Genomic DNA, 19,613 nt, shown 5'->3' with positions numbered 1-19,613 from the left:
TGCTCTTCATACGCAAGTCCATGCATGATATAACAACATAATTAGAATTATTAGAAGGTCCTTTGAGTGAAAGTGAGGTTTGTTTAATGCTAAAAAGTATGAAAAATAATAAATCCCCTGGGCAACATGGCTTCAGCGTTGAATTTTTTCGTTTCTTTTGGCAATATCTTAAAACGTTCATGATCAGATCTTTGAACTTTGCTTATTTTACAGAATTGTCGCCGGTGCTCAAAATACACGGGGGCGATGGGCGATTTGCCCCTGTGAGCTCCGTAATCGCCCCCGTCAGGTTGCTCACGGGGGCGACTGCAAAATTAAAAATCCCCCAGTGGAATTATAAAATAAAGATTATGTTTGTTGATATTATTTTAACACAATATTGAGTATCAATTTTCAAAATTTAAACCAATGAAATGGAACTTAGATGGCGCTATCTCTATCTATATGAGTATTACCGATACAAACAACGTACGGAAGCTCGCAGTGCAGCTAGTGCGGGCGTCAGCAGTGTGCACACTGACGCCCAATATCTGGTGGAGCTGGGTCGCGCAAGGCCTGAAACGGGAGAAGTTTTTCGTTGTGAAAAGTGTGAATCCTCTGAAATCTGGGAATTCCAAAAGACCAGCAAATAATGTAATTCGACCAGTAAATCAATATTGAGAAGAAGAAGACCAAAGATGTTACAGGGGCGGTTTAGTGGGTTTAACCCCTCCCCCTCCCTCCTTGGCTTCCAAGTGAAAATGTGATGGGCATAGAAAAATGTTATCATGTGTCCAGACCTACACTGTATTAGTAGATGTCAGTAGATGCCAGGAAACACCACTTAGGCGAGGCGTCAAAAATATCGATACCAGCAGGCTGCCGCCTCACGTATTGGCGCATCGAGGCTGCAATTACGGCCGAAGCCTGGCTGGGGCAATTATTTTTCACTTATTAGCCCAGCCGGCTTGCGCCAGGCTGGGATCTGAGGCTCGGTTTCCATTATAAAGGCGGCAGCCGGCGCATGCTTTTGAATGCCATTTCCTACCGCCAGCGGTAGCCGGCTGAGCTAATTTAAAAAATGCAGCCAGGACGCACAAGTGCAGTGAGCTGCCGCTGGCTGGTATATATGGGGGGGGGGTGGGGTTCAAAATAGCAACAACAAAAATCGCCTCGCCGCTTTGTGGCTCGTGGACGATGCTCCACATCGTATTTGGGTTACCCCCTACCCTTAGCAAAAAGCTTGATCCGCCCTTGTGTTTTGTAAGGATATGGTAAAGACTAAAAGTAAAAAATAATGTAAATAAGGTTGCTTCGAATAATGAGGAGGAATTATATGTGCAGAAAGGGAAGACATAGAGAGAATGTCATCACGGGGATAAAATTCAATAACAGCTATGTAACATGTAAATTTCTAAGAGGGAAAATGCCGACTTAAATAAATGATAATGATAAAATACCAAGGAATCTTGGAGTTTCATGGAACCAATTCAATGGAAATTTGTATTTAAATAAGCTGTGGACAAAAAATTAATTTGAGCCCTTATTGTCGCAGTTACAAACATTTGGAATAATCACTTTAATTCCTAAAGCAAACAAGCCTCGACATTTATTAAAGAATTGGCGTCCTATTTCACTTTTAAATGTTATATACAAAATAGCATCTGGGTGCATAGCTGATCGATTAAAGCAAATATTGCCCCACTTGATACATGATAATCAAAAAGGATTTTTGAAAGGCCATTTTATCAGAGAAAATATTTTGACTATATGATATATTATTATATACCGAACTTAATGACATTCCAGGCATGTTGTTGATGATTGATTTTGAAAAGGCCTTCGATTGTATATCTCACAAGTTTCTAATAAATGTCCTTGACTTTTTTCATTTTGGGCCATCGCTGAAAAAATGGATTCATCTATTTTATCAAAATGCTTCTTCTTGTGTCACAGTAAATGGATTTTGCACAGAAAGATTTACTATAGGACAAGGGTGTCGTCAAGGAGACCCATTATCTCCATACCTGTTTTTACTTGTTAGCGAAATATTAGGAATTTTGATTAGACATTCCAATGATTTAATTGGCTTGCATCTACAGGGAAAAAATAGTAAACTACTACAATACGCAGATGACACCATTTTGACACTTAACGGTACAGAAGAAGATTTACAGAGCTCACTGGAAATATTGGGTGATTTTGAAGAAATGTCAAACCTAAAGATCAACATTACAAAAACTCATGTGATATTGATTGGGAAAAATAGATCCTGCAGAAAACAGCTAATTCCATAGCACAAACTAAATTGTGTATCAGAAGGTTATTCCAGATACTTAGGAATAGATTTTTCGGTTAACTTAGTAGAGATGGTAAATCATAATTACTGGTATACTGAAAAAATTAAAGATATAAAATGCCAAATTATTTCATGGTCTAAACAAACCGTAATTGTCCTCGGAAGAATAACTGTAGTCAAATCTTTGTTGGTGCCAAAATTGAACTATTTATTGCTTTCACTTCCAGAACCGAATTCGTAAATTATGAAAGATATAAATCGTTCTTTTGATGCATTTATATGGGGTAACCTGAAAAAATCAATAGAGAACAAATGGGTCAAATGTATAATAAAGGTGGGGTTAAGATGATTGATATTTACATTCATGCTAAATCCCTGAAAATATCATGGATTACAAGATTTGTAACTGATTCTCAGATAGAAAGTTTCACTTTTCACATGTTCAATTCATTCTTGCCCCAAACCTATTTTTTTCACCTGTATATGGGCTCACATCATTTTAGAAAATTAGCAGACTTGACTCCAAATCCATTTTGAAAAAAGGTCCTTTACGCTTGGTCAGACTTCGTCGAAGTACTTATTGACGACATTGCAAGTCAACTTCTCTGGAATAACCCCCCCATTGAAATAAATGACAAAGTGGTATGCTTTGAGGCTTGGAATTTACGAGGAATACGTTTTGTGAACGACATCCTACAAAAAGATGGTTCTTTTTTTTTCATATTTTGAGTTTCAGCGGAGATTTGGCATACAAACAAATTTCCTCCAGTACTATGGTCTTTGTAATGCAATTCGGTCAGGTTTTAAAATGACTACACATGTAGCTCCTAGTAAGGCCTTAGAACCTATCATTCCCGAAGCCGTGCACCTTGTGGTGAAAACAAATGTTGGTTGTTCACATTTTTATCAGTCTTTTCTAAAAAACAAAGTAAAAGAATGTAAAGCCCTTACAAAGTGGAAAAGTTTTTTAGATTTTCAAGATGTACTTTGGGGTTCGTACTGTCAAATTCCATTTTAGTCAACAATAGATATCAACACGAGGTGGTTTCAAATCAAGATTTTAAATAGAATATTATATATAAAGGACAGTTTGTTAAGATTTGGTGTAGTGGCTGACAAGAAGTGTACTTTTTGTAGTAACAATGATGAAACTATCATACATGTTTTTTGCTTTTGTAACTATTCTAATGAAGTATGGTCGAAGTTAGAGTTCTGGATATTTCGTAATACGGGGGAAAGCATCAAACTTACAAATCAAAATAAATTGTTTGGATTTTGCGGTAGCAATAATAATGCACTCAACTGTTCTGATGGTTGTAAGACAAGAAATATTTTCAGCTAAATTACGAAATCAACTACCATCATTTGATATATTTTTAAAAGGCTGTAAAATGTTATTATGAAATGGAAAAATATATATACCAAACAAATCTCAGAGAGAATAAATTGAAGAAGAAATGGTTTCACTTTAGACAATATTTTGAGAGTGTTGGAAATGTGCTAACATAAACATGATCATGTATTTTATTATTACATATTGAAAGTACTAATTTTGTCATAAATGTTTGTTTTTATCTGCCACAAAATGTTTCGGTCGTGATGATTATTATCTGTGTCAAGCCATTATGTATAAAAATTATTTCTTTAATTATTTGTATATGATATATGGATATACTGCATATGATGGAATATGTTTTGAAAATCATAAAGAACCCTGTGGAAGGTAGCCTATCCGATGGGCGTCGGGCTTTATGGCAAATATACTGATCGCGTTATGGAGACTGACATCGGCGCGGACGTCAGCCCGAGCGCCTATCATCACTGGTGAACTCATCATTATTCATATTATTGTGTATCGTATGTGTGACAAGCGTATTCTCATGCATGATTCATAAGACTAGCATTATTTGGTGATCGATCACTTTGATTCAACTAATCAAATGTTATCTCCAGTTTCCTCATCGCTCATTGGCCTATTTTGGTCCATGCGACATGAATATTCATGTGAGAGCTTTGCAAGGGGTAGATTTTCTATGAACGAAACAATGAACATGAAAAAAAAATGAAAATTTTCGCATGCACCAGTGACGATAGGCGCTCGGGCTGACGGCCGTGCCAATGTCAGTCTCCATAATGCGATTAGCATACTTGTAAAGCATGACGATTATCGGATAGGCTATGTGGAAGGGGGAGGGGAATAAAAATAAATAAGTGCTCTATGATCAATGAAAATTCTTACTTCATAATTCTCAACCATATTCTGGGTAATGTTGAATCAAAACTAAACAGATTCACTCACCCAGCTTCTTTGAAAAAAAGACTGCAAGGATTGTAAATGCCAAACTGAAGATTACCCATCCCAAATTGAATGAGCTGCTTGTCAGATGATGTCATATCTGCCTTCACCCAGAGAGAAACAGATACATTCTGCAATTCGGTGCTCACATCAGCAGAAAACACAATGGAAGATATCTCAGGAACCAGTTTGAGATCGTAATTATCAGGAATAACTGGGGAATAAAGGTAGCACAAAGTATATGTGTCACAATTACAGGGAAAGGGCTTTCATTGTCTTTATACAATAGTGTGCAGGTTAAGTAAAACGTTTATTCATTGTTCACGGTCTTTAATAATTTACTGTCATAAACAAAAAAACTAGTTGTTTAAGAATGTCACTGCATTAAGTTTGAGTCAGAACTGATATATATATATATATGTATATATACTGAAAAATGTTTACTAATTTGATACCCATGAACATGAACATACAGTAGTCCTGTAGATCAGACGAATGGAAAAAAATACAGTAAGATACTAGAAACCTAATACCTGTTTCACATTCGTCCCCCGTATAGCTAGGATGACAAGTACAGATATACTGCATGAAGCTGTCTGTGCAGGTGCCATCATTCTTGCATGGGCTGGAAACACACGAACTTACAAGCTCTTCACAGTTTGTACCACTGAAATATATAATAAACAAACATGATAACAACAAATGGAAGAACTGACAAAACACACAGTATGCAATGCTAAATATCAGTTACCTGTAGTTGTATCGTCTTCAACTGCCTTCCCCTCAAATCTTCATCTTTATTTTGAAAACTGTTACAATACTTTTGCTTAAAATCAAGTTGTATATTGTTGTACTTTCTTTTTTTATATGTTATGTATAACATTGCGTTTGACAGACCTAAGCACTTCATGAGAAGCGATAATTATTACCATTATTCATTATTTCTTTAGAATTTAATAAACATCTCTTCTCCCCTAATTCAGCTGTATATTGTCACATCGCTATTTACGTGTAGTATTTCCCTACATTACGGGCATTCCAGCATTTATTCAAAACCAGAATAATCTTATACAGTACTCTTATTGATATATCTACAGTTCTTACCGATAACCTTCTGCGCATTGGCAATCAAACCTATCAGTTCCTTCTATGCATGTACCAAAGTTGACACAAGGGTTAGAGAAGCATTCAAGGATGTCAACTTCACAGACGTATCCTGTGAATCCTTCAAAGAATTAAACACAAAACATTGACTCTTTCAAATGAAATCGTAAAATATGAACAGTATGTATTCGTCAATTTGTGTGTCACCACAAATAGATTTTTGATATGCTTCACTGCCTGTTTAAAAATTACAATTTATATATATTTAGGTACAAAAAGACGCCTCCTGGTCGAAAGAAATGTGAATGTGGAGGCAATATTTGTTAATCATTTTATCAAATGGTGTTCAATTCTAATAACAAAATTGTCATAAGAATTCATGTGCCTTCAGTCATTTGTATCATAAAAAACTCTGTGAAAACAAACTGATGTATTAGTGCGAAAAAACATGAAAGCTTTGATCAAACTAGTGGCATATTGGTAGAGGGTGGGCACAGAGATCTGAACTGCGATTTCTTACTAACCACTTGAGCAGGCACATGTATATCTTGATCTTCCATCTATACAAGTCGCTCCATGCTGGCAAGGACCAGAAAGACAGTCATCAATTTCCTGATCACAGAAGTCTCCAGTAACACCCAGTGGACATATACAGCGGTAGCTGTCCCACTATATTATTAAAAGTTGAAAGAAATTTACACAATATGAAACCTATGAAACCTTCATGTCAAACAACTCATTTGTATGTGTTTGATGCAATTATATTATATTACAAAAATATACTTTAAAAATTGAACATAATTTGTGATATCTTTTTATTTTTATTCTATGAATTATTCGCTTCCAACAGTCTGATCAGTAGGCCTATACTATGAGAGCATGCAAAATACTGTACAGTGATTATTTGCTTTATATTCCACATCGGTAACATTTCATTTCTTCCGTCATTTTAGACCAACAAGTCATCAATTTACAGCTAGCAAACCTTGACGATACCAACAATAATACATGCAGTATGGTGGTGTGACCACAGTTCGACCACTAAAAGTGCTTAAAGAGGAGAGTAATACGCAACATATTACAAGAAAGTGTGTTGCACTGTGTAGATAGTACTTCTACCTTCAGTGAAAGTGCGTTGCACTGTTTAGATAGTAGTACTATCTACACTTTTCTTTTCCGATCAATGATGGGCGAACTATCTTTCATCCCATGATTTACTTTTGACCAACCGTAGAGCAAGATTCTTAGTATGTGGAATATACTAAAGTTAATACCTGGTCTTCACAGGTCGAGCCGCTAGCACAGCGATGATTGACACAGTCATCAATGTCAACTTCACAGGAAGGTCCTGCAAAGCCAGGCAGACATTCACAGGAGAAACCATCTCGATTAACAGTGCACACACCACCATTGTAGCAGGGGTTGTTATCACATGGTGTTAACTTCAGCTGGCACCGTGACCCGTATCTTCCTTCATTACAAAGACAGCTGTAGCTATTGATGCCGTCTATACAGGATGCCCCGTTTTCACAGGCATGGTTCACGCAGTCAGCAATGTTTATCTTTTAAACAGTGAGATATTGATACACATATTAATTTTTTAGGGATCTATGTATAATAAACATTATATTACAACACAAGTACATGTACACCGTATATTTGCATGCTAAGGAGAATAATCATTTATTGCGATTTTATTCTTTTCAGATGGCTTAAAGTGTGACCTCCTATTAACCACTAGACTGCGTACCACATACATGTACGTGTTCTCGCTCTCGCATGCCTGTGCATAGCACGTACATGTACGTCCTTAGTGCACTGCACTTTCAAGGATGTATTACTGTATAATGCCTAGCCCTACTGTGTAATTAGCACTGCAATGATGTTATACAGGTCTTGAAAAGTAGATGGCGCTCTTCCAATTTTTTTTTTTTTTTGTACGGTGTACATTTTCTGTACAGTACAACAATGCTGTAGCACAGTGGGTAAAGGCACCCATTTCAAGCCAATAGCAGTCAAGTGGTTAAAGGGATTGGGTAACTGTCTCAGATTCTGAAACAAAATCCTGGATTTAGCTCATGCTGCAATGATAATTATAATCCTTTAGTTCAGTCAGGAATCCCATGGCTTTTACAACCCCATCGTCTGTCTGATTATCAATATATTTATGATTGGAAATTGAAATCCAAAAATTTGTTTTCCAAACGGTTTTTATAACACTATAGTCTATTGGGGAAAATAAGTATGGTAAAACTAGTCACTCAAGGATTTTTACTTTTGTGAGGCACTTCATGTTTGTTTTGAAGTGCAATGTATTTAGGGCTTCAAAATTACACCATATCACTTACACTGATAACACATAGGGTCATGCATCTCAGATTTAACAATGTTAAACGATGCCTTTAAAGCAATCATAATCTTGATTTATATAGAATCAATACTAATTGAATACTTACTTCACACAGATTACCAGTGAAGCCTAGTTGACACTGGCAGATGAATGTTCCCCATTGGTTGATACACCTTCCATCATTCTGACAAGGGGATGGTGACATCTCACATTCGTTGATCTCAGACTCACATATTAATCCAGTGAAACCATCCTTGCACATACATGTGTAATCATCGATTAAATTCTCACAGCCTACAGTATTTTCATCTATGCATAGCTTTTGACGACAGTAGTCTATTTGCCTGCTGCATGTTTTCCCCTGAAATCCTGGAGCACACCGGCAACTACAATATAGAAAGGAATAAACGATTTATAAAACTATCAAGTTAGATTAAAGATGCTCATTAGAACAAAGACATTAGCAGCTTGAGGTTTATAGAAAAGGGGGCCACTCCAAACAAATAATAGGGAAGAGAGTACATTGACAGAACATGTTCTAAACTCAGTTATGCTATGCTAATGACCCTTGTAATATGTTTAGATTACCTGAATTTTGTGTTTAGGTTTTCACAAGATCCCCCATTCTGACATGGGTTGGCGTCACAAAACTTGTCTTCACTGCATGATTGGCCAGTGTATCCAGCTTCACAGTCACAGGAGAAAGCGTTGATTCCATCAATACATGCTCCATGCTCACATGGCCTATTTAAGAAGAGAAAGAATATGCATGAGAATCTGACAAATGTAACACAGTGCATGTTTCTAAACCAACATGAAGAAGAGGACTGATCAAGGCTTTTTTTTCTATGTGTAACAAAAAGGTTATACAAAAAGCAACCTTATTGATTGACAGGAAAGATGGGGATTATTTTATTTGTATGAAAGTGCAGATATCTATGTCATAGTTTTATAATGTTTTTATTGCCTATTGACTGTTTTTTACACATTGTTTTTAATTGATGTTGGAATTTGGAAATAAATGATTTGATTTGATTTAAAATCGGTCGCCAATTTTTTTTGTTTAATCTGATTATGCTAATATTCATTTTATATATATATTTATCAGATTTTGCACAAAACAGTAGGCACCCACTGAGGGAAGGATTGTTTTTTGATACACTTTTTGATACACAAAGATAAAAAAAACAACTATTTTTTCAAAGGGCCCAAATCTGGAACACTTTAAATCTAGTCCATCAATACATATTGTTAAAAGGAGATATAAGACCTTATTACTCAGTAGATATATTAGCAATGTTTGATCAGGTTTTTGTCTTTGTCTTTGTTAACGTAAGTTAAATAATGTTCTTGTTTTTTTGCTAGTACCTATGCTTATACTAGTGCTAGGGCTTCTAAGGCCCCCCCCCCCCCTATGATCTCGGCCGTGAAACGCCCGATCGCCGCGAAAATTTGCATACATGTCAAGTGAAGTGTATAGAATACTATGGTAATTTCAATTTTTTTGAAAAATTCACTCATTTGCATATTTATGGTAATTTATGCAAATAAGGTCATTAAATTCACATTTTTGCCCATAAATCAGACATTATTCATATTTAAGCATTCTTTCTCACTACATATATTTGTTAGACCATTTGGAATAATAATACAACACAAAAATTTGAAAAACCAGGGTTATTCCTTATGTTATCTATTGTTTTGATAATTTCTTACGTATTTCTTTTTTTTTTAACTTATGTATTTTATTGTTTTTGTTGTTTTATTTTATTTCCAACTATAATTCAACTATTTTGACCCCAAAATAAAGACCTAAAATCTAAACAAGACCAAATAACCAATGTTTTACCTCTTTATTTGAAAAATGATATTTCCATATGTTTTGTACACAAATCACAAAAATGAGCGATTTTCGGGCTGACATGCGAAGACAAAAGGACACGTGCCTTTGTAATGGTAGGTCCAATTTTCGAAAAATTTCTTTCAAAAGTTGCGCAAGACTCGAAAGAAAAAAGTCACAAAATTTCAGTGCAAGATTTTCTTGCGTTAAAAAATTATCGCGAAAAATGTCGAGGGGGGGGCTTCTCAAGCCCCCCCCCCCCCCCCCCCCCGGGCTTAATAGGGTTAACAAGAACACATTTGTGGCCTTATAAAGATACAGGTTATGTGAACCACAAACAATAAATGTGAAGGCTGAAGCACACATAGGATTATGTGTGAGTGTTCTGTTAGTGTATAATTGTCTGGAAAACTTGGATTAGCTTACTCGCTTGCACATTCATCCCGATCGACTTCACAGCGTATTCCTTCAAACCCTGCAGTACAGTCACACCGATAAAACTGTAGATCTTTCACACAGGAACCTCCATTTAGACAGGGTGAAGAAGCACAGGGGTTGATCTCATGCTCGCATAACAACCCTGTTTCGTAGAGAGCGGGAACAAGAGGTTACATAAATATCAAAATCCTTGAATATGGTACGTCTGCTTGGCGGCCAGTCAGCAGGTTTTTAGCCAATTTCGCCCGGAGACCGAGGGGCGGCTGCCCAGGCACCGCTTGTTTTTAGGGCATCGCTCGATCGCCGCTGAAGTTTTTGCATGGAGTTAAAATTTGGCGGCGCCTGCTCACTGTTCACTCTCCGCCCAAAATACGCTCGGTGCCCTGGTGGCCGCCACTCGGTGAGCGTTCGCCGTCGAGCGATTTAGGTCATAAATCGAAGCCGCTGGGTCAAAGCCTGCAGAACGGTCGCTGCTGGAAGATCAGTTGGTCACTGGGCGGGGAGTTCAAAATCGGTCGACAGCCTTTAACCTAGCGGCTTCGATTTTTGACGTACATCGCTCGACGGCGAACGCTCGATTAGGTCGGTCATCGGTCGGTCACTGCCGGGACGCCACCCGGAGAAGCTCCCCAATTTCGCCTAGTTTTAACCTAAAATCGATCGGCGACCGACTGGAAATCGACAGGGCACCGCCCAGGCATCGCTGGGGCTCTACAGGCTGCTCGACTTCTACAAAAAAGCGTTGGGTGATGCCTAAATTTCAGTGGCGACGGAGAAGGCTACTAATCGGTCGGTCGCAGCTTTGAGTTGTGACCATAGCTTAAAGCAAGAGACATGGCCGTGCCACGACCGATCGCCGCAAAATTTTGCATAGACCTTGAAAATGGGGTGAAGAACACAATTACATCATCATTATTATGTAAATCTTTTTCCATCTAATACCATAATTTATGCCAAATATATGCATAAATTTACATGCAGATTGATAATCAAGTAAAGGAAGATCTTGGAGATAAAAATATTTATGCAAGTTTTATAAGTAGCTTAAAAACATTATTTCAAAAGAAGAAATATATTATTTTACAGAATTCTTATTATTTCTAAGTTTTTTCAACCTCAACCTTTTTTTTTTTTTTATGTTTCAAGTTTCAAGTTTATTTATTTCACTTTATCAAAGATAACATAATTGAACATAATGAACAATGGTAATTATTATAACTAAACATACAATGTAGAAAACATAATGTACATGATAATAGTTATAACAGAGAATACAAACATATTAATCAATCAATAAAGTGGGGTATCTACTAAAAAGCAAAGCTTGTATTATGTAGGTCCCAGTTCATAGGTTTATATATAAATTAGGGTATCTGAATTAACATGTTTACAAAAGCATATGATTACACGAGGGTTATCTTTAAGTGACACATTTTACTAAACATATCGTAAACAATTGAAAAAAAGGATGTTGTATCAGAGTTTTATCTGCACCAATAATCAGTTAGATTAGATGATCATTACAGCTTAAATCTCCACAAGTTATCTTTGTCCATTATATGAACATTATTTTCTACCTCTTGGATAAACTCAATACCAATTATAATCACCTTGATATGCTGCTGGGCACTGGCATTGAAATGTAAGAGAGTCTCCGTTACATGTAGCTCCATTGAGACAAGGGTCTTGGGCATCACAGACAGTCAACACCTCTTCACATCTCTCTCCAAAGTAACCTACATCACACAGGCATCTGAAGGAAAGGGGTTCTTCTATGCAGGTTGATTCCGATCCACATGGATTGCTATCACACCATCTTATCTCCTCAGTACAGGTTTCCCCTAAAAAAAGGAAAGGAACCTCCTAACACAATATGTACTAGTATAGATCCAGATCTAAAATTTATATAACATGACATCTCAACGCTCTATTACCAGTGTGCCAAAGAATCTTGTTGGTCATGACAATGATGTTTTTTTCTTCTTCAGTTTGTACCTTTAACAAAGAAGTGTTGTGGATACTTGAAATACAAAGCATATCCACCCAGAGAGGGTGCTCAAGGTGCTTAAAAATAAACATATTGAATAGAAAATATTGAATGTATATTTATACATTAAACATAAAGACCAGTATTGGAAACGCCCCAATTTCAAAAAATGAAATGGAAGCTCTCATTACCAATTATGTGAAAGAATATGTTTTGACTAATACATGATGATAAAAAATTTGCCTGGAGACCGCCTACTAATTCATATATTTGGTATATTTGTTTCTCTCATGGTCTGTGAGAGATATAGGGTAGTCCCATATACATCTTTCTGTGTATAGTGCTTGTAACTTTACGAAGAATGGGCCAAATTTCTTATCATTTTCATGATTCCAAAACCTTGCAGATGCTAGATGCTAGATGATCAACCTTTTCTGATCGATTCCACAACGTTTCTTTCACAATGCAATCGCATGACCATAACTGGTCTTTACCTTTAAGGTTTATATATGTAGATATATATATATATATATCTACATTTCCATCCTGAAAGAAACAACAATAAAAAAAGACAACACAGTACCAACACAATACACTTAAGGTGCTTACAACAAAACATATTGAATAGAAAATATTGAATGTATATTTATACATTAAGGTTTTTATATATGTAGATATATATATATATATATATCTATATTTCCATCCTGAAAGAAACAACAATAAAAAAAGACAACACAATTCGAAAATTATACAAAATATAAAACAAACTGAACTTGCCACATATTTCAAGGAGATGTGCACCTACATCTACTACTTCTTAGATGGGGTGAAACTGCAAAAATGGAGAGTGTTTACAAAATTTGCTTCAGGTAGGACTGTTGGTGGCAATTGAAATCACATACCTTCATATCCGTCAGGGCAGTGGCAGATGTAAGTTGTAGGTTGATCCTCACAGATAGCTCCATTCCTACAAGGATTTGGCTGACAGAAGTTGACCTCTGTCTCACAGGTCTGTCCAATGTATCCCTCGGTACAGATGCAGTCAAAGGCCAAGGTGGTATCATCAACAGCTGTACAGGTGCCTCCATTTATGCAGGGAGAGTCACTGCATGCTGTCCTGACTTCATCACAAAACTGTCCGGCATAAGCCTCAGGACACGCACAGACTGCTCTATTTCCAAGATCTTTGCAAGTGCCACCATTTTGGCAGTTCCAATCAGCACACAAGTCAATGTCATTGTCGCATATAAAACCGTTGTATCCCGTTGTACATGAGCAGGTGAAACTGTTGATGCCATCAGTGCAATTACCATCGTTTAAGCAAGGACTGCTCTTACAATCATCAATGTTACTAGAACATTTCACTCCTATATATCCCTCTTCACACTGACAGGTGTATCCACCTAATGACAGTTCAGAGACTAAGCAGGTTGCACCATTCTCACATGCATTATCAAGACAATGATCTATGTCCTCTGAGCAAGTTTTTCCACCAAAGCCAAAGAGACAAGAGCACTCAAAATCGCCAATGCTATTCGTACAGGTTGCACTGTTCATGCATGGTGATAGATCACAATAGTCAATTTCTTCCTCACACAGGGAGCCTGTCAACATTGGAGAGAAAAAAAAAGAGTCTTAGCTGTGGTTGACATAGAGCACTGAACACAGGGAATGCACAAAAAGATTAATGTATAAATTATTATATTCCACATACTAAGAATCTTGCTCTATGATTGGTCAAAAGTAAATCATGTGATGAAAGATAGTTCGCCTATCATTGATGAGAGAACCAAAAGGTTCACTTTCACTGAAGATAGAAGTACTATCTACACAGTGCAACGCACTTTAATTCTGTATGCTGCGTATTGCTCTCCTCTTTAAGCGCTTTTAGTGTAAGTACACACACTTTAGTCACGCGCAAATTATGGTCACACCACCATACTGCATACACTGCACGTATTATACACCATTAGCTAGCTGTTAATTGATGACTTGTTGCTTTAAAATGACAGAAGTGAAATATTTCCAATGTGGAATATAAAGCAAATAATCACCTTATGGCGATGGCAAACTATCACTTCCTCAGCGATCTGAATATATACGCCATCTTTCCTCAGCTTTGCTTCAGAAAGATAGCTACATCCAGATCGCCTCGGAAGTTATAGTTTGTCCCATCACCTTCACCAACAGTAATTATTTGCTTAATATCTGAAGATAGAGAGAACAATTCATTTATAGGAAGAAATGAAAGAAATGTTCGAAGGATATTAAAGTGAACAGGTAAACAATAGATTTGATTAAAAAAGGGGATACAAGAATCTTAAAATGCAAAAGGTTATTAAATTTGTTGGAAGGTCAACATACAATAAAAGATGACTACGTAGGTGACGAAAAGACAATTCATTTGTCTTAAACTGAAATTTGTACAATTTTGACTTGTTGAAAATGATGAACATCATTAGTATACCTGTATATCCTGGAGCACACATGCATGTAAACTGATTGACTTCATCCACACAAGACGCTCCATTGAGGCAGGGATCGGAGTCACACGGTAGAATCTGATCACCACACGTAGACCCTGTATATCCTAATCCACAGATACATGTGAAGGAGTTAATTCCATCAAGGCAGCTTGCATCATTTTGGCACGGCTGGTTCTCACATTCATCAATATCTGTAAATATCAATGCAGAAAGTAATGGAAATGATACATTGTATAATATTAAAATGAAAACCTATGACCCTTTAGAGCGTCGATCACCTTAAAAAAAATTGTAATGCCAAAATATATGAAACTAGAAATATCGCAATCCGTATTGCCGTGCAATGTGAATGTATACCCCGACAGTGACAGCGATTTTGTGTCATTCTTATGTTCGAAGGAGGTACAAAGATCACCTCTCCCCTCCTTGAAACATAAGGATGGCGTAGAGAGGTTGCAACTAGTGGCTTGGACTATTGTCAAGACTAGGAGCAGCATCACAAAAACAATATGTGTGTAGATTAGAGTATAATGTATCTCTGTAGAAAATTTGAAAGAAATGAGGCAGTTAAAGCACATAAAAGACATATAACCTTTGACCATATAAGAGACGGAACAATGAGGGCAGCATTGACCAAAAATTAGATGTGTATATTGTACCAAGATACATCTCCATACAAAATTTGAAAGAAATCCGTCATGAAATATGTCCTGCAAAGCGCAGACTAGACACCCACCAAAATATGACCTTTGACCCTATAAAACATGGGACACTGGTGGCAGCATCATCAAAAAACTATAGTTGCATAGATTTTACCAAAATACACTTCCATACTCATTTTGAAAGAAATCTGTTAAGAAATGATGCAGTTAGACCGCACACTACACTGTGAGTCAAAAAAAAGTTTACACCTAGAAAATCACAAATTATTTTAAAAATCATCTATGAACAGTAAATTATCATACATCTTATGAAAAAGTGTTTTATCCCAAATTATTTAGTATTAACACGAATATAGAATAGTGTTTAAAGAAATTTGAATGGATCAAACATCGCAAGTCGATTTTTGCACTCTTGCAAACAATGCCTCCTGTTCACTCAAGCATTAACACATACCAAACCAAAATGATACTAAATGATCTGGGATGAAACACTTATATAATAATTTACTGTTCATTGATGATTTTTTAAATAATAAGCAATTTTCCAGGTGTAAACTTTTTTTTGACTCACACGGTAGAGTGCACACAAGACATCTATCAAGATATGACCTTTGACCCTATAAAAGACGGAACACTGGAGGCAGCATTACCGAAATCTAAAGGCTTGTAGATTATACCAAGATACACCTTCGTTTAAAATTTGAATAGAATCCCTTCAAAAATGTGGCCTATAGAGCGCACATAAACCATCCCAAAAAATGTGGCCTTTTACCCTATAGAAGACGGAACACTGGGGGCAGCATTACCACAAGTTATAGGTGTGCAGATTATACCAAGATACACCGGGGGATCCAATAAAACTAAGAAAAACCTCACTTCACATCAACCTGCCATTTACTCAGATTACGATGAATAGGCATGCATGGGCAATTACACACGAAGTAACTTTCCAAGCAAATACGCTAATTTTCAAGTTAAAAAAAAAAATTAAAAAATTAAAAAATGCACAAGCCAAATAGAGGGGTGTATCACTTTTATCATAATACCACAACATGTACCTGCACTGCAGGTGACTGAGGATCCATTAGATTAAGGTCACTCAAGTTGGTGTTTGGATAATCTTACGCCAAGGGTACCTTCCATTTTGTGAAAATGAAGTCCGTTTAACATTCAATGTGCATTTATTACTTAGAAGATGTTTTCAAGCAGTCCTTACCAGCACACATAGATGCATCAGTAGAACCTGTCTGCAGTGTTGTAGTCTCACCCGGACATTGATGACATGTACTTCGCTGAGTTCCACTCTGATAAGTACCAAGCGGACATGCCATGCAAGGGCCAAAGCCTGATGAAGAGTACTCTCCGGCTGCACAAAACTCTGCACAATGTATACAAAAAGGATCACACAAATATAATTTGGCTTGTATTTGGCAAGATTGGATTGTAACATTGATGCACAAATAAAGAGGATGTTTATTTAACCATTGATCTTCTTGAAATGAATTGTCGAGTCTGTACTTCAAATATCTAAGAGCCTTAAAGAGTACCAATCACCTATTAAAATGGATAACTTGTGTAAAGACAGAATATATTTAATCAACTGAAAATAAATTCACCTTACAATATTTAGGAAAAATGATAAGGAGTGTGAAGGACATAAGTCCACAAACGTTCTCTTCTAAGAGTTACGTAGGCTATGATTTGATCATGACTGGCAAATTTGCCAGAAAATAACTGCATGTGCAGCTATTTAGTGAAGTACTTGATAAGAATTACATTAGAAATGATAAATGAAGAACGATTGCAGAAAAACAGAAAGTTATTTTTGTTAGGGGGGGGGGGGGCAAGACACCTGTGCATAGGGTCATTTCATTTCAGGGGGCGGTAGTGTCCACCCTAACGGTGGGTGCAGGGAGGTTTTGACGTTTCAGCAAATTTTGATAGAAACTAAGACGTCTCATAGTACTACCGACTCTAATTCGATACGACGAAGGAACTGAATGATTGCGAGCAATAATTTAAAGCTATAATGAACATATAAAGTGGGGGAGGAGTCAGTGCAAAGAGAATAGATAGAGCTTCCTACTCCCTCGCGAAGCACGGAAGCTTTGCAGTTTCATCAAATTTTGAGAGAAATAAGACATCTCATGGTATACTTTCGACTCTAATTTAATGCCGGATTTTTATGATGTAGAAACTTGAAAAATTGTGTGAAATAATGGGGAGGAGGTGGGTGCATGCAGGGAGGAGGAAGTTTCCCCCCTCCCAGGAGAAGCGCAGAAACTGTGACGTTTATTCAGCAATATTTTGAGAGGAGGAAGACATATCGCAGTAATTTGGTCTTTAATTCGATGCCGGCTTCTCTATGATAAAGGTAATTGATTGCAAGAAAAAAAGTGAGCCATTATGATTAGTGAGCATGGGTGCAGGGAGGAATCGATAGAGCTTCCTTCTCCTGCGCAAAGCGCTGAAGCTTTGGCATTTCATTAAATTTTGAGAGAATGTCTTATAGTTCTTCTTCTGACATACAAAATTCTCCATGGCCAAGCCCCTAAATATCTTTCAAATTTGATTTCCTTACAGTCATCTAGTTCTTTAAGACCTCTTCGATCATCATCAACCTTGCAGTTAACCCTTGGACCCTGTTCTGTTTCAAAATATGGCGATCAAGCTTTTTCAGTAAATGCCCCTATCCTTTGGAATAAACTACCTGACTTGACCAGTTTAAGTCCTTGCTGAAAACGCACCTTTTTAATTCATGAATGCTATTCTGCAGTTGTGAGTCGGTCAAAGGAGGTGCACACCATCTTATCCTTTGTTTGTTTGATCTTTTGTTTGATCTTATGTTTGACCTTATGTTTGATCTCATTTTAATTGTTGTTATTATATATGCATGATTTATTGAATAAAGAACAAATTTATATTTTTTGTGTTTATTTAGTTGGAAATTTTAGGTCAGACAATGGTGCGCTTAGAAACACCCGTATTAAGCGCCTAATAAATGTTATGTATTATTATTATTATTACAGCTTCAACGACTCTTATTCGATGCAGGCTCCATGGTTTGATCCAGGATCTTGAGTTCGAGAAATAAAGCCATTAGGCCAATAGTAAGCACACAAAGCAGGGTAGTGGGTGGGTGTATGAAGGTGAGAGTTTCACCCCTCCCGTGCAAAGCAGAAAAATTTAAAGTTTTGTCAAAAATAAGAAAAAGAAGACAGCTTTTGATAGTAATTTGAATTTCATTGAGTCTAATAACAATTATGTTCACATTTGTTTGCCATAGTGAGCATGCAAAGCAGGGGTTTGGGGTGATGCAAGGAGGGATATTTAATGTTCCATCAAATTTTGAGAGAAAGAAGACGTCTCGTTGACGCATTTCTACTTAATAGGGGTATTTAGTTGCATGACCCAGCACTCTCTTTCCCCATACTCTTCTTTCTTCTTTTTTTCCCTCTTTTTTGTTGTTGATCACTTGAAAAATCTTAGGGGGGCAGTCGCCACCCCCCCCCCCCCCCCCCCCCCCCCGTAGGGCCACCCCTGCCTGTACATGTGTTGCTCCAGCTACACAGGCAATTAACAAAAACCAAATGAAACCCCTGGCTTAGAATTATCCATCGGTGGCAAATTAGAGCCTGAAACAATTGCTGGGTTGTCATGAGACTAAAAGCCAATACCAATACCAGTTCTTCCAAACACATGGTAAGGTAACAAAATATGTTTATTGCACAGATAATTAAAAGGAAAACAATTGATAAAATCACAAAATGCATATTTACATACAGACATAAGATAATCTAGAAATAAATTTCAGAAATTTTACAAATTCAAGGCGTTTAATTTATTTTTTAAAAGCAAATGGCTCTAAGTCAAAAATACATGTACTTACCAATACATTCAAGAGATGAAGTAGAGCCTTTGTTTAGTGTTGTCATGCCAACAGGGCAGCTGGTACATTCTGTAGCAAAGAATTCCTCTTGATAGCTTCCTATTGGGCAATGGTTGCATGGTGCTAGACCGGTGAACGAACTATAACCAGGCTGGCAGATGTCTTGATGAGAAAGGATGAATTGAGAAAATGTGTATTGCAATAAATGGGTTCTGGACAAAAATTAAGCACCAGACTTTCTTGATTGAACCAAGCAACTCCTCTACCTAAAAGTGTACAC

At 36.9% G+C, this 19,613-nt stretch overlaps 1 protein-coding gene across 1 annotated transcript in view; it reads right to left on the bottom strand.

Annotated features, from left to right (window-relative positions):
• The window catches only part of LOC592461 (sushi, von Willebrand factor type A, EGF and pentraxin domain-containing protein 1), a 97,855-nt gene that overhangs the window by 21,728 nt on the left and 56,514 nt on the right, over positions 1–19,613 (bottom strand). The window contains exons 31-43 of the mRNA XM_030989881.1: positions 19,334–19,495; positions 16,661–16,822; positions 14,764–14,973; positions 13,199–13,900; positions 11,917–12,147; positions 10,295–10,448; positions 8,617–8,772; positions 8,135–8,414; positions 6,953–7,240; positions 6,203–6,347; positions 5,679–5,799; positions 5,108–5,241; positions 4,578–4,788 (exon numbers count right to left, since the gene is read on the bottom strand). Of these exons, the coding sequence (XP_030845741.1) occupies positions 4,578–4,788; positions 5,108–5,241; positions 5,679–5,799; positions 6,203–6,347; positions 6,953–7,240; positions 8,135–8,414; positions 8,617–8,772; positions 10,295–10,448; positions 11,917–12,147; positions 13,199–13,900; positions 14,764–14,973; positions 16,661–16,822; positions 19,334–19,495 (2,956 nt within the window). The remainder of the gene's footprint in view (positions 1–4,577; positions 4,789–5,107; positions 5,242–5,678; positions 5,800–6,202; positions 6,348–6,952; positions 7,241–8,134; positions 8,415–8,616; positions 8,773–10,294; positions 10,449–11,916; positions 12,148–13,198; positions 13,901–14,763; positions 14,974–16,660; positions 16,823–19,333; positions 19,496–19,613) is intronic.

The sequence above is a fragment of the Strongylocentrotus purpuratus genome, unplaced genomic scaffold, assembly GCF_000002235.5.
Source record: "Strongylocentrotus purpuratus isolate Spur 01 unplaced genomic scaffold, Spur_5.0 spur5_scaffold_19, whole genome shotgun sequence".
Taxonomy (NCBI): domain Eukaryota; kingdom Metazoa; phylum Echinodermata; class Echinoidea; order Camarodonta; family Strongylocentrotidae; genus Strongylocentrotus; species Strongylocentrotus purpuratus.
This window is presented reverse-complemented; position numbering and strand designations above follow the sequence as displayed.